Source organism: Canis lupus, chromosome 13, assembly GCF_048164855.1.
Source record: "Canis lupus baileyi chromosome 13, mCanLup2.hap1, whole genome shotgun sequence".
NCBI lineage: Eukaryota > Metazoa > Chordata > Mammalia > Carnivora > Canidae > Canis > Canis lupus.
In genome coordinates this window covers 64,949,681-64,963,426 of record NC_132850.1, presented here as the reverse complement: position 1 = coordinate 64,963,426, position 13,746 = coordinate 64,949,681, and the positions used below count along the sequence as shown (strand labels likewise).

At 41.6% G+C, this 13,746-nt stretch overlaps 1 protein-coding gene across 3 annotated transcripts in view; it reads right to left on the bottom strand.

Annotated features, from left to right (window-relative positions):
• Positions 1-13,746, bottom strand: part of ANXA10 (annexin A10) — a 98,770-nt gene that overhangs the window by 16,671 nt on the left and 68,353 nt on the right. For all 3 annotated transcript variants that reach the window (XM_072773848.1, XM_072773847.1, XM_072773849.1), the window contains exons 4-6: positions 11,217-11,330; positions 9,633-9,723; positions 8,202-8,281 (exon numbers count right to left, since the gene is read on the bottom strand). In XM_072773848.1, the coding sequence (XP_072629949.1) occupies positions 8,202-8,281; positions 9,633-9,723; positions 11,217-11,330 (285 nt within the window). The remainder of the gene's footprint in view (positions 1-8,201; positions 8,282-9,632; positions 9,724-11,216; positions 11,331-13,746) is intronic.

The following is a 13,746-nucleotide window of genomic DNA, read 5'->3' as shown; positions in this document are numbered from 1 at the left end:
TTGTATTGGGAGGGAATTGAGAGAGGAATGAGTTCACATTCCTTAATTTATAAAGCAAATCCCTCTAATCTGAATCTCAAGAAGGTAAAATAATAAATATAAGGACATACAACTGACTTAAATACAGCTAAGAGGAAAAGATATATAGATATATACCTTGTTTTACACAAAGTCTATCTATTATCTATCTATGTACCTATCATCTACCATTTATATATATACAAAGAGAAAAGGAGATTGAGAAAGCGAAAGACAGACCAACAGAGAGAGAGACACGCACACGCACACGAGAGTCAGAAGGAGCTGGACAGAGAGAGAAATGATCCCAACTATAGGGTGGAAGAGATTTGTTCACGCTGAAGTAGCCCTCAGTTATCTGGTTGGAAGTTATCAGTCTAAATTGCACAACCTTTGGGAATAAATTCCATTTCCTTTTTGTAAAATGTCTAGATCGATTCTCTCTGAAGTGGTGTACACCACAGGTAGTGGTCAGGAGAAGGGATAAGGTTTTTCGGTTCCCTAATTCACTGTTTATTTTTTCCGAACCAAATTTACTAATTGAAATGCTAGGTCAGAAGCTCCAAACTGAAGAGCCACTGATGTAGAAGTCGGGAGTCAGTGGGAACTCTTCAAAACATTAAAACCTCTAAGAGAAATTATACATTTAATTATATATATGATCATTTATACATAAACAGTATGAATTATCATGAGACTCCTGATCTTCAAAAAGACTATTATTAAAGGAGATTATCCTAAGATACCTCCTCTTACTTTAATTTCTATTGTAATTTAAGGAATTTTTGTAATATTGTAATTTTAAGGAATTTAAACTGTGTATTATTTTATACTTGTGTTTTTTAGATTTTAAAAGAAATATACTGTGAAACCTTATAAGTATTTAGTCTTTAAGTAAACTATTTTTGTTTATTCATTTTTTAAAGATTTTATTTACTTATTTGAGGGAAAGACAAAGATAGTGACAGAGATGGTGGGAGAGAGCACGAGTCCCCACTGGGCAGGGAGCCTGACGCGGGCTCCGTCCCAGGACCTGGGATCGTGGCCTGAGCCAGAGGCCTTTGCTTAACTGACTAAGCCACCCCAGCACCCCTTTAGGTAAACTTTATTAATTTTCCTTGGCATCTTATAAAATCTAGGTCTCTTCACCCTCATTTCTTAATATTCTCTATTGGAAGGAAACATTTACTCGCTGAAGTAAACTACACTGAAAAGCTATTTCAAAGTTAAACACACACACGCAATTTAATGTTCCAACTCTAGAAATTAAAAGTAAGAAGTAACACTTTATACTGTAAAGTCATGATCCAAATTAGGAAAAACCCCATGATGACATAAATTACTTGTGCTGTTTTAAAATACGTACGTCTCTATAGATAATATCACTATATATACAAATACACACACATATACACTTTATCAATAATAAAGTATTATTGTTTAATTTCAGGGAAAAGGAACTGCAATTACAAATAAGATTGATTGGGATGCCCAGGTGGCTCAGAGGTTTGGCGCCTGCCTTTGGCCCAGGGCGTGATCCTCAAGTCCCAGAATCGAGTCCTGCGTCAGGCTCCCTGCGTGGAGCCTGCTTCTCCCTCTGCCTGTGTCTCTGCCTCTCTCTCCCTCTATGTCTATCATAAATAAATAAATAAATAAATAAATAAATAAATAAATAAATTTTTAAAAATAAATAACTTAAAGAAAACAAACAAATAAGATCGATTGCCTGATTACATTGAGAAAACATGGGTCACTGGTGTTTCCTGCCATTTTCTGTCATGCTTAATTTTCAAACCTGTGTGTTGTTGGCTTTTTTTTTCCCCTGCACTAGAAGAATCTTTGCTTTGAAAGATCCACTGCAATCCTGATTCTTAGATGTCAGTACTTTTAAGTGGTGTTTAGCTCAACCATTTAAGAAGTACAGAGATTTTGAGAGGTTATTTGCATATTGGTCATTGACGTTTTACCAAACAGAAGTAGAACTGGAATGGAGTCAAATGGGGTTGGAGGAAGGAGAAATTAGATTTAAACAATGGGGTGATAGTGTACTTAGGTCTGTTTTCATATTGTAGATGTGTAATGGGAATCCTTCCGAGCCTTGGTTTCCTTGTCTCTGCAAGGAGGGGATATGGCCGCTGGGTTCCAGGGAAAGCTGATTCTGAGACGTAGATGAGCACTCGACTTGTTTATTATGGAGTGTGCTTGGGAGAAACACTTAGGGAAGAGAAAGGAGGGAAGCAGGATTTGGGAACAAAATCTCTGATAGAAGTCTAAGAGAATGCAAGATTATCTAATAAAATACATTTCATTTCCTAGAAGAGAACGTATATTTTTCACCAATAAATTGAAATACATTTCTATTTGGATATTAAGAAAATAAAAACTTGTTTGATATTAGGCTGCAACTCATGGATTTACAGTGGGACTGCTGGTTTCCTTTATTAGAGGCAACGCCTAGGCTAATATGAATTTCTGACTGGAAAACTGTGGTTTTATTATTATAATCTATTTATTTCAAAATATTTTATTTATTTATTTGAGAAAGAGAGAGCATGAGCAAGCGAGAGAGAGGGCAGGAGAGAGAGAGAGCACAATCGGGGAGGTGGAGGGGCAGAGGGAGAGGGAGAAGCAGACGCCTCGCTGAGCAGGATGTAGGGCTCCATCGCCAGACCCTGGGTCATGACCTGAGCCAAAGGCAGACACTTCAATGACTGAGACCCGGGTGCCCCAAGGGAAATAGTTGTCTTAAGTTATATTTTGTAGCATCATTAGTTACAATTTTTAAAAAAAAATATTATGACCTTTTTATTTTTTTATTTTTATTTTTTTATATTTATTTATTTATTTATTTATTTATTTGACCTTTTTAAATTGAGAGAATGTGTGGTGTTTTTTTTTTTTTTTTTAATTTTCGTTTAATTTCCAGTTAGTTAACATAGAGTCTAATATTGGGTTTAGATACGTAACACAATGATCCGACACTTCCGTGAGACATTGGGTACCCATCAAAAAGACTCTGGGCCATGACCCAAGTGGACGGCAGACACTTGCTATACTTAGCCACCCTGCTTTTCAATTAATTTAATTTAATATTTAATCTAATCTAATCTAATTTAACAAACTTTTTAATTTATTTGAAAAGCCAGTGGATTTGCTTAGTACTATACCACCTTTTTAAAGTGAACAATTTGAAAAAAATCCAATAAGTCCAAATTACCAATCTCTCGTAAACCTAGTGCAGTTAATACTTGGTTTCCTCAGCAATGATTTCCTTAGGAATGTTTATTCCTAATTCAAAACTGGCAATAACTTGGGCACACGCACCCCTACCACACAAAGAGGATAAAAGAGAATTAAAATCTGTGTTGTCTGGCAATGAATGGAGAGTTAGTGTTGCAATCTAATATAATTATTCTTTAATTCAATCATACAAAATAATGTGTGAAGTACAACATGAAATTTTTAATCACAAGAAACACATATTAAGAGAACCCATGCCACCTGTTTGGACATGTTAATACACCCGGGATGAAGAAGGCAGGAAAATAACATTATAAGAAAAGAAGGAAAATAAAGTAGTCATGTAAATTCGCGCATTGCCTTTGCTATCCTAGAGGAAATATTCACGTTCTCACTTTATGTTTCTAGACAAGGTAGAAACCATTCTTAATTTCATATTTCTTGTGTGTAGTAAGAGAATATTTTAACATCGGAAAAGTCTTACAAACTTTGTTGTTTAAAAAGCAAAGTTTTGCGGAATTAAAAAAAAATGTAGACATCTCTGTAAGGTAAATATTTGAATTTGTGATTTTAGGGAAAAAAAATCAGCATAGGGCTGTGGGTCTATTTTCCCGAGTAGCTGGGGAATTTGCTGTATTTTTTCCTCAACTGGATGCTTCCTTGCTTCCTTTTATTCTTTAATCTAGTTGGAACTAAGAATTCTGATTGCTCTCCCTGCTGGAAGATGGCCGGTGAGACAATCTGAGTAATAAAAGAGGGAATTTGTTAATAATTTTTTCTTGCCTAAATACACGTCCCTTGCCTCCTGCTGCATCTTCTCACTGTTTCTTGTCTCACTTCACCTTACATCTGATTGATCTGATCAATTTGAAGTCAAAGAGAATGGAATTAAGAAATTAAAGATGATAATAAGGGGAAATTAGCTTTTATTCTTCATAAGTAAGACTCTCGTAAGTCACAAACGGGGCTTTCAGTGGATGTTTCTATTTGTTTGTGGTAAATGATCATGACACGTGCAACTTAATTTTTTGCTGCTTACACAGATATGATAATGGATAAAATCTCCCGATTTTATCGTCTTGCATGCTGCCAAAGAATGCCCCTGTGACTCTCTACTGCTTACGGACAACTTGTCAACCCGCATCTCAGCCAGAAATTCCATCCGACAAATCTGCCCCATTCGGCGGGTGGGCGGGCGGGCGGGCGGGCGGGCGTCCTGCGAGCCAGCCAGCATGCCCACGCAGGACCTTTCCATCCACCCTGCACCGCCTTCACTCGTCCTCTCCGGGGGTGCAGGCAGCACTCAGTTTCCAGAACCCTGGCACAGACCCATTTTGTAGGAAGCCTGTGATTTCAGCAAGCACTGAACATTATCCTCCCAGAGTTTTTAATGAATTTGTTCTTTGCAGCATTTATTTCCGAAAAGTCCGACTTGCTTTCCACATACCCTGCACGCAACCTTGTTCTAAGACTCTACCGTTGAATAGGGGGACATCATTCTCATGACTGGGAAGCTGAGCTACTGGGAGAGGTGGCTGTGTAAACACATCCCACATTATATGATAAAATAGAATAGAAATACCCAAGGCTGGCTCAGAAGAGAGCAGCTCCTAGGAGTAGCATGGGGCTTTGAAGAGGGGGTTCAATCAGAGGCCCGATGAGAACTCCTAACTCCCGTACTAGCTCTCACACTAGCATTTTTTTAAAAAATGATTTTATTTATTTATTCATGAGAGACCCAGAGAGAGAGGCAGAGACACAGGCAGAGGGAGAAGCAGGCTCCGTGCAGGGAGCCCGACGTGGGACTCGAACCCGGGACCCCGGGGTCAGGCCCTGAGCCAAAAGTAGACAATCGCTGAGCCCCTGCAGGTGCCGCTCATACTAGCATTTTTGAAATGTGCTTGTTGGAACAACTCAGCTATCAATCAACCAAGTACAGGTGAATGTTGGGCTGATGCATTTTTTTGCACATGCGTAGTTCATCGAGGCCAAAGACAAAGCAGAAGAAATAAAAGATTAAACTGGGGTTGGTTTTTGTTCATCTCATAAGAATTATTCATGATAGGATTCATCACATAAAAATTTACATATATCCAGATTAAAATTGTGTATTATACACATCATAGCATATAGTATGGTGAACACCATCATTCTGCAGGTAAGATTAGAAGTAAGGCCGAGAATCGTTCACACCGCGATCTTTTAAAGATCATTTTAAACAGTGACGCGATAAGGATGTGCCAAAAATCGAAGCATAGGTAAAAATGGAAAGAAATTTACCCTTTAAAGTATTTTTTTAAATAAAGTGCCTTTAAGAAATCACGCAGGACATTTTATTTGCTGGTCTGTGTATATATTGCTCTCCTCCGGGAAATTCTCTGCTTTGGCCCCAGTAGTCATCCTCCTGGATTCCCTCCTTACTGTCCCAGGTGTCTTCATCTTCCCTCCTCTGTTGCTCCCCGGCCTGCTTCGGTTGTGGCTTTCAAGTCTCGTCTGTATATTGACAGCTGGTCTCCGGACCTGTTTCATCTTCTTTGAGGACAACCAGCTGGCTTCTGGGCTACCCCCCCCGGGAGCAGGGGAGTCACCTCGTGGAGGTCTGGCCGGCGGAGCGTGAGGGGAAGTGGCAGGCATCCCAGCGAGGCCACCCCAAGTTCCCGGGCGGCCTCAGCACCTGTGCGCCTGCAGGGCTTAGGAGGAGCGGGCGGGGGGGGGGGGACCGACGGGCCAGCAGGTGGAAAGGGCCGGTCTCTGCAGCACTAGCAGGGGGGCCGCAGCCGGGCCGCGACACCTGTTCGGGCCACCTGGGAGCCTACCGAGCGGCAGCTACTTCGCGCTGCTGGGGAGCTGCGAGCAAGGGGCTGGCCAGGTGAATAGGTGCTGCCCTGCAAGCAGGAAGAGGGGAGAGTAGAGAGGTCTGGGCGTGTGGCGGCGAAGGGGCCCCCGGGGACCCCAGCATGTGAGCTGGGGCTGAGGAAGGGCCGAGAGGCCGGCGCCCCCAGACAGCCCTGCAGCGGGCGGCCGGCCAAGTTCATTCATTATGTGAGGACGTTCAAGGGACTGGCCCTCGGTTGTGGAGAAGACAGGTGTGGTCGGGGGCGGGAGGGTGCAGAGGGCACCCCAGGAGAGATGCTGGGCCGCGGCGAGGTCTAGGCAGCGTTCCCTGGGAGCAGTGGCTTTAGGGTCCTTCTGAATGTCTTGGAGGCCACACTGGACACAAGGGGCTCCTCGGGCCGCTCGGGTCGCCAGGTTGGCTGCGGGGGGTGCAGGCCCCGGGCGTAGCTCCACGGGCCAAGGGAGGGCACCTCGGAGCCGGCAGCTGGGCCCACACGTGTTCAGGTTAACAAAGACATAGGCAGCGACTGATGGAGGCCCTTGGTACCGGAGGGCTCAGCACAGAGGGACAAAGGACCTTGGCGGGCGGCCCGGTTCCGTCCAGTGATGACTCCCCACCTGAGCATGTGGGGCCCTGGGCCCCGGCGGCCCAGGGGCGGCCTCACCCGGTCTCCTCCTTCTCGGTCTTCCTCTACCTTCCCAGGTGTGGCCCGTCCCCCCGTACTCCCCAGGAGGCTCCCATCCATTCTTTTTTCTTTAAAGGCGGTGAAGTCTCCTCTGAGCTCCGCGTTCCCACCCCCACAGTCCATCCACCCAGGGTTCTTAGGGAGATGTTACGCCAACTACCAACGGCTCGGCTATGTTCTTGACATAAAGAGAAAAGTTTTGGGGATTCAGAAATGCTTGTTTCATCAAACACACACACGCACGCACACTCCTACAACGTGAAACCAAACCAAAACACTGGTCCTTAAGACATTTTTGCCAGCTATGGACTTCCACGTTTTCTTTTGAGAGTGAAGAGCTGAACACGGATTCCCTCTACATCCCTGACTGCGTTTGCTGAACTGGATGACAGGAATATCCAAGAATATGCGTCCGACAAAGGCTGATTATATCTAAAACACATTATCATGCAATGCTAATGTTTGGGATGTTTTCAAGAAATACTAGTTGAAATACAATAATTACGTCCCGTGTAGTCAGTACAGAAAGATAAAATAAGGGTCGAATTTTAATTATTTTAATTTGAAGCCGTAGGGTTCTTTTGTGGGAACGTGTAGTACCACAGAATTTTCAAAGGTAACGCTGAAGATCGTATGCTGGCCCTTGGGAGTCTATAGGATTCAATTCAGATTCTGCATTTCTGCTTATTACCTCTTTAGACAGAGAGCAAACGCCTAATAGTTTTTGATTCTGTTTTTTTTTTTTAAGATTTTTTTTTTTATTTATTAGAGAGAGAGAAAGAGCAATAGCAGAGGGAAGGGTAGAAGGAGAGGGAGGAGCACACCCTCTGCTGAGCAGGGAGCCTGATGTGGGGCTCGATCCCAGGACCCCGGGATTATGACCTGAGCCGAAGGCAGATGCTTAACCATCTGAACCACTCAAGTGCCCCGATTCTTGTCTTTTTAATTCCAAAAATGCTTACAAGAATATTTATATTACAGTACTTTGTAGGTTTAAAGTGAGAAACGCACTTCTCCCCTCCCAGGGCACTAGGCCATACTCGGACCTCAGAAGCTAGTACGCACCAAACCTGTTTAGTAGTCTTAAAAAAATAGAATTAGAATTCTAATTTCTAATCTTTTAAAAATAATTTAACCTTTTAACACCCTCATAATATGTCATTACTCGTGTATATGTCTATAATTATAATCATCATATATATAGTAGATTTTTTTTTAAGAATAGAAATGGCGTATTATTTATATTTGTTTGTTTCTATATCCAATCCAAGCTTCTATTATAGCGCTCTGAGTTTGGATGGTATCCAGTAAAAGTCATTATACTGGATTTACTGTTAAACTAGAGTTTTCTGTCCTATTTTTTGAAAATGAAACGTATATTTTTTACTAGTGCAAAAAGGTGTGAAATTTTGAATTTCGTACCTGGACCAGGTTCATGAGAGTATCTCTGAAGTGTCCTGAGGTCTCTGAGTAAATGTCTTCTTGAAGATTGCTGCCGTATTCTAGGAAGAAATAACCGTCCATGTTAAAGGTATGATTTATTATAGAACCACATGTCAACATACTTTTTTTAAATTTATTTTTTATTTTTATTTATTTTATTTATTTTTTTTCATTTTTTTCATTTTTTTTTAATTTTTTCAACATACTTTGAATCAGTTAATGTCATTGTCCCAGTTGTGAGTGGAAAGTACAGGAAATACAATCAATCTATTGACACTTCTTTGTCGTTTACTGCCTCCTCCTCGGATAAAGCCAATCTTCTAAAGAATCCACCAAAGAAATGTGACACCTAACTAACATAGGCACAAGTCTGTTTTCTTAAAAAAAAAAAAAAAAAAAAAGAACCTATTATTTTTATTCCAAAATTGAAAAACAACGTCGAGAGTCGTTTAACATTCTCTAATTCTCAAAGTCTGGAATTCTGCATCCTCTTTCCATAGACCCAGCCCGTAACTTGTCCCAAGTGCTTTGTCTCCTTTTCATATTTTAGGTGAAGGTTCTTACTTCCTTCCCTTTGGGAATTTCCTCTTGTTCTCGTTCGATGCCACGAGCTGACTGTCTAGATTAGTATCTTGACATTCAGTGAGAGGTAATACCTGATGCAATGCAGCTTGAGGTATTAGGCTTTTTTTGGAAAGTAAAACTAGTCAACTTTATTACTTTTACGATGCGTAAAAATATGATTTTGAGATAGATCCCAGGGATTATGAGATGTATGTACGGTGCAGTAGTTACCCACATTTGTCGAATTTGCGAAGAGGTCATTGATCGCCCTTTGCTTTAGTCTCTACCCGGTCTCTCCTGGGTGAGAGATAAATGCTCCTGAGCCACAGCGCTGTGCACCTGCCTGTATTAACGTAAGCACTTAGCTTGTAGTAAGTTGTACGTATTTTCTTTTTTTTTCTTTTTCTCTAAATTTTTTTAAAATTTTTATTTATTTATGATAGTCACACGCACACAGAGAGAGAGGCAGAGACACAGGCAGAGGGAGAAGCAGGCTCCATGCACCGGGAGCCCGACGTGGGATTCGATCCTGGGTCTCCAGGATTGCGCCCTGGGCCAAAGGCAGGCGCTAAACCGCGGCGCCACCCAGGGATCCCTGTTGTACGTATTTTCTTGGAAACTTTTCTTAACTTGACTGTCTAGAGAATCGTTTCATTTTTGGCGCCTAATCATCAAGTTTACTTAAGTGGGTTTAATTGGTCTTGAGTGAGAATAAATATTTCAAATATAAGGGTATCTTAGAAGAAAGAAACAAAAAAAAAAGTTTAAACTGGAATATTCTGTGCATTTGAAGAATCTAAAGTTTATATGTGTGTAAAGCATAGGCACGTATGTGCATTTCCTTACGCAGATAGTAGGCTTCTCGCATCTGGAAAATTTCTCCATTTGTTCTTGAAGCTAAAATATCAATGAGGCAGTTTTCTTCAGTGCCTGCTCCCTGAAAGACAGAGAAAGGGAGAAATAGAAAGGCATTTGTATTGGGAATAATAGTGCATCTCCTATAATAAAGATAAAGATAATAAAGATTTACAACATTCCTGGTATTCTGAGAGGGCGGAGGAGAAAGAAAGCGTGTTTGGGACGAGGATGGGCTCGGTTCAGTTCTGGCTCTGCTGTGTACTAGTCACTTGCCCCTGAGAAGATACTATTTTCTGAATCCCTGTTCCTTCATTTAGAACAAAACAACACGGACATTTCTATATAATGTGGAAAAAAGATGTTTGAGCTCATGACACTGATTTTGTTTTTTTTCCTACTAGAATATCAGTTCTTTGCAAAGCTGAAATTAGAATTTCGGTCTCTGAGTTTCCTAAAGACGATTCAAGGCCCGGTCTCTGCCTCTCCCTAAATGTGGAGTTTTGTACCAATTGTCTAAGGTTTGGACTGGGTACTTTCTCGGGTCTCTAACAGCTGTACACGTACGTTTTTCTATTACAGTGATTGCAAAGACCGCACATCTTCTGGAAAGTCTCAGAAATCCTTACCATTCAACGTGACCCTAATAAACGATAACCCTTTATCTAAACAGTAACCTGAGACTTCCTTCTTCTAGTTTGTAGGCACATCATTTTGCAAGAGGTAGGAATTGCCACATTAAAAAAAAAAAGCGATTGGTTTAAGTACATATGAATTTTATACAATGGTTATTCTCATCTGCAAAAATGATGGCCAAAATCCAAGTTCCCTTAGTGTCCCCTCCCGCTCCCTCTTTCCTGCCCCACATCACTCCCAGATCGAGTAACTTGATCACTGGCAGGCATCATATTGGAACGATTGCAACAATTCTGCAGGTGTTTAATATCTGTGTTTGGAAAGACATAAAAAGCCTTTCACACCCCATCCCTGGCCCAGAAAGTCTCTAACAAATCTGTAGTCAATTTATTTCGTGGGCGTGACTTCACTGTAAGGAAGAATTATTTTGGTTCTTCAGAAGTAAGATTTTTATACATTGGAGCAACAGTTTTTGTAAAAGAGTAACTTAAGGTCACAGAAATAAATAAAGATGTCTATATTTTATCTCTGACTCAGTATCCTACCTCCACGTAGTGAGTCCGATACTCAACAAAAATCTAAAGAGGTTCACACAACGTAGAACATTTTTGCTTAATATATGAATACACACTAGGGAGGGACAGAGATGAACAGCCCCGGAAGCTTACTTCGTTCTTCCTTGTGGTTCAGCACGGAGTTGGGTCAGTGGGTCCGCGTGTGCACAGCAAACGAACAGACTGGTCCCAGCCACTGGGGCCTCGGGGTCCCTCTTCCTAACAGGGTCACTTGTCCTGAGCACAGCATGGGCATCGCTCTAATTTTGCTCAGATATCCCCTCCTCTAAACCTGATCACGTAGAGCAACATCCCAGGCAGTTCCCGCTCTATTGAAATATTGACTCGCGCTTCCTCCAGGCGTGTTTTCCTGTCAAACCATTACCTTCATGGCATGCCAGAGTTCATGGGCATCGTAAGATGGCGGCGGGTACATGAGGCCAACCATGACGTCTTTGAAGTGATCTGAGAGCTTCTCCCGCAGGTCCCCAATTAAGTCCTATGGATGGAGGAGCAAAGACTTTTATTATATTAGTTACCAATTTTACAAGAGAAATGGGATAATTACAGAAAGTCTTCTGACTACGATTTCCTTTTCTATGCCAATATGAGTTGTAGGAACTGATGGACTTGAGGGTCTGAGAACGCCTGATGTAGTCGCATCTCTGCATGAGAGGTCATCCACAGGGACACTGCGGTCACGTAAATATGAAATGATCTTCTTTCCCTAATCCCAACACCAACCTGTTGATCTCATTATGAAAATAAGTAAAAATTTGAAGCTGAAAAACATCGTGGTTGAGAGTTTAGTTTTCTTGCGTGGAATTAATGAAGCACTAGACCTTAAATCGAGCATGCATCTTATTTTATCATTGCAGTTCAACGATTCAATCAACTTGTGTAGATGAACTGAGTAATCCAAGAACTTTCATCAAATAGCTGCATTAATACATTTTTGAAAAAATATTGAAAGTTAAACCCTTAAGGAGGAAAAACAAGCGTGTTGAATGTTTGTCCTTGGAATACATATTATGAAAGCATGATATTGATCATTTTAATTTTGACTTTTGTTTTGCCAGTGTAGAATGGGCATTTTAAAATCATACATGTTAGGGGCACCTGGGTGGCTCAGTTGGTTAAGCGTCTGCCTTTGGGTCAGGTCGTGATCCTGGGGTACTGGGATTGAGCTCTGCATGGAGCCCCTGCTGGGGGGATCTGCTGCTTCCCCATCCCTCTGCCCTCGTCCTCCCCCCAGTCCCTGCTCATGCTTTCTTGCTCTCTCTCTCTCTCTCAAAAAAATAAATAAATAAATAAATAAATAAAATAAATAAATAAATATTTAAAAATTAAATATTAAAAAATATATGTTATATAAACATTTTTTGCAATGTTACAAAGATATTTGAAAGATATTTAAAACTTAACATTTATCACCAAGATATATAGAGTACATTCAATTTTATTTAAAAAATATGCAATATTTTAGTTCTGAGGTAACTCAACAGGATTCAAGTGAAAGATGATGAGGAATAATAAGCTTTATTAGAATAAAAGATAGTCATAATTTTAATTTTATTTAAGATAATCTGACAGCACCATTCCTACATTGTGGGTTTTCACTTTTAGTAAATAAAAGCACTTATCTGTAAGTTGGTAACTGGTAATACAGAGAGTCTGAATCGAATTTCTGCTAGGGTCAGTGACTCCGGTGCTTGCAGTATATACAAGAAGCATAAGATCCCTTCTTCTGTAGAACTTATATTCTATTTAATTCCCCCCTTATGCACCGTTGACCATTTCCGATTTCTCTACCAAATACTTGTTAAGGTGACACGAGCCAGACACTCTTCTAGGTGGTGGGACTACATCAATGAATAAAACATATATAAACATATGAGCTTATGAAACTCACATTCTCATACACTCAGGAGCTCAAAAATTGTGTTTGAATGAAAGATTGCGGTTACTCAACACATTTGATTTAATACTGTTTCCAAGACATAGTAGGTTTGGGAGAAACGCAACAGAGTCTCTGTTTTCAAGGAGATTCACACTCTAGAAACCCAGAGGTGACATTTTATATGTCGACTTGGTCGGGTCACAGTACCCACACGTTAGGTCACACATTATTCTAGATGTTTCTGTGACGGTATTTTGTAGATGAGATCAGCATTTGAATCAGCAGGCTTTGAGTAAAGCAATATTCTCCACAATATTAGTGGCCCTCATCCAGTCTTTAATAGAAATAGCTTTAATAGAAAAAGCCTAACCTCCCCTGAAGAGGAGAGAATCCTACAAACAGACCAGCCTTGGAATTGGACTGCGGCTCTTCCCTGAGTCTCCTGCTATGGGTTTTGAGTTTGCCAGTCACTGCAATCCCATAAGCTAATTCCTTAAAATCTCTCTCTCTCTCTTTAGCTGGACGGACAGAGCTAGCTCATGCCACCTCCTTAAACAGCTTGCCATTGCTCTAATGAGGACGTTTGAGCACCTTATCCTATCCTTGCTATAAGGTCCTACGTGATCTGGACAGGGAAAGAGTGAGGGACAGAGAGACTTCAAGGGGGAGAGAGATTTTTTCCCCCTTTTATTAGACCTGTGGGAAGAGTAGATGTGGGTCTGGATGGTGCAGAAGGACCGGGGTGGGCTGGACGTGCTGAGCGTCTGGGTGGCTCAGGTGAACCAGGCCTGCGCGCTCTCTGGTGAACACTCTCCCCAGGGGAGCCCCATCCCGTGGGGCCTCGGGCTTCCACGGGCGGCCAGGGCCCTCAGAGGACTGCTGTGATGAGAACCCCCCAGTACCCCGATGCTAGGGACCCTCTCCCAGGCTTGTCTGTAAGGGGCCAGGTGCAGGCCGCCTGCCAAGCACACGGGCGTACGTGTGCATATCGTGTGGGTCCTGCGTGTCTGGACAG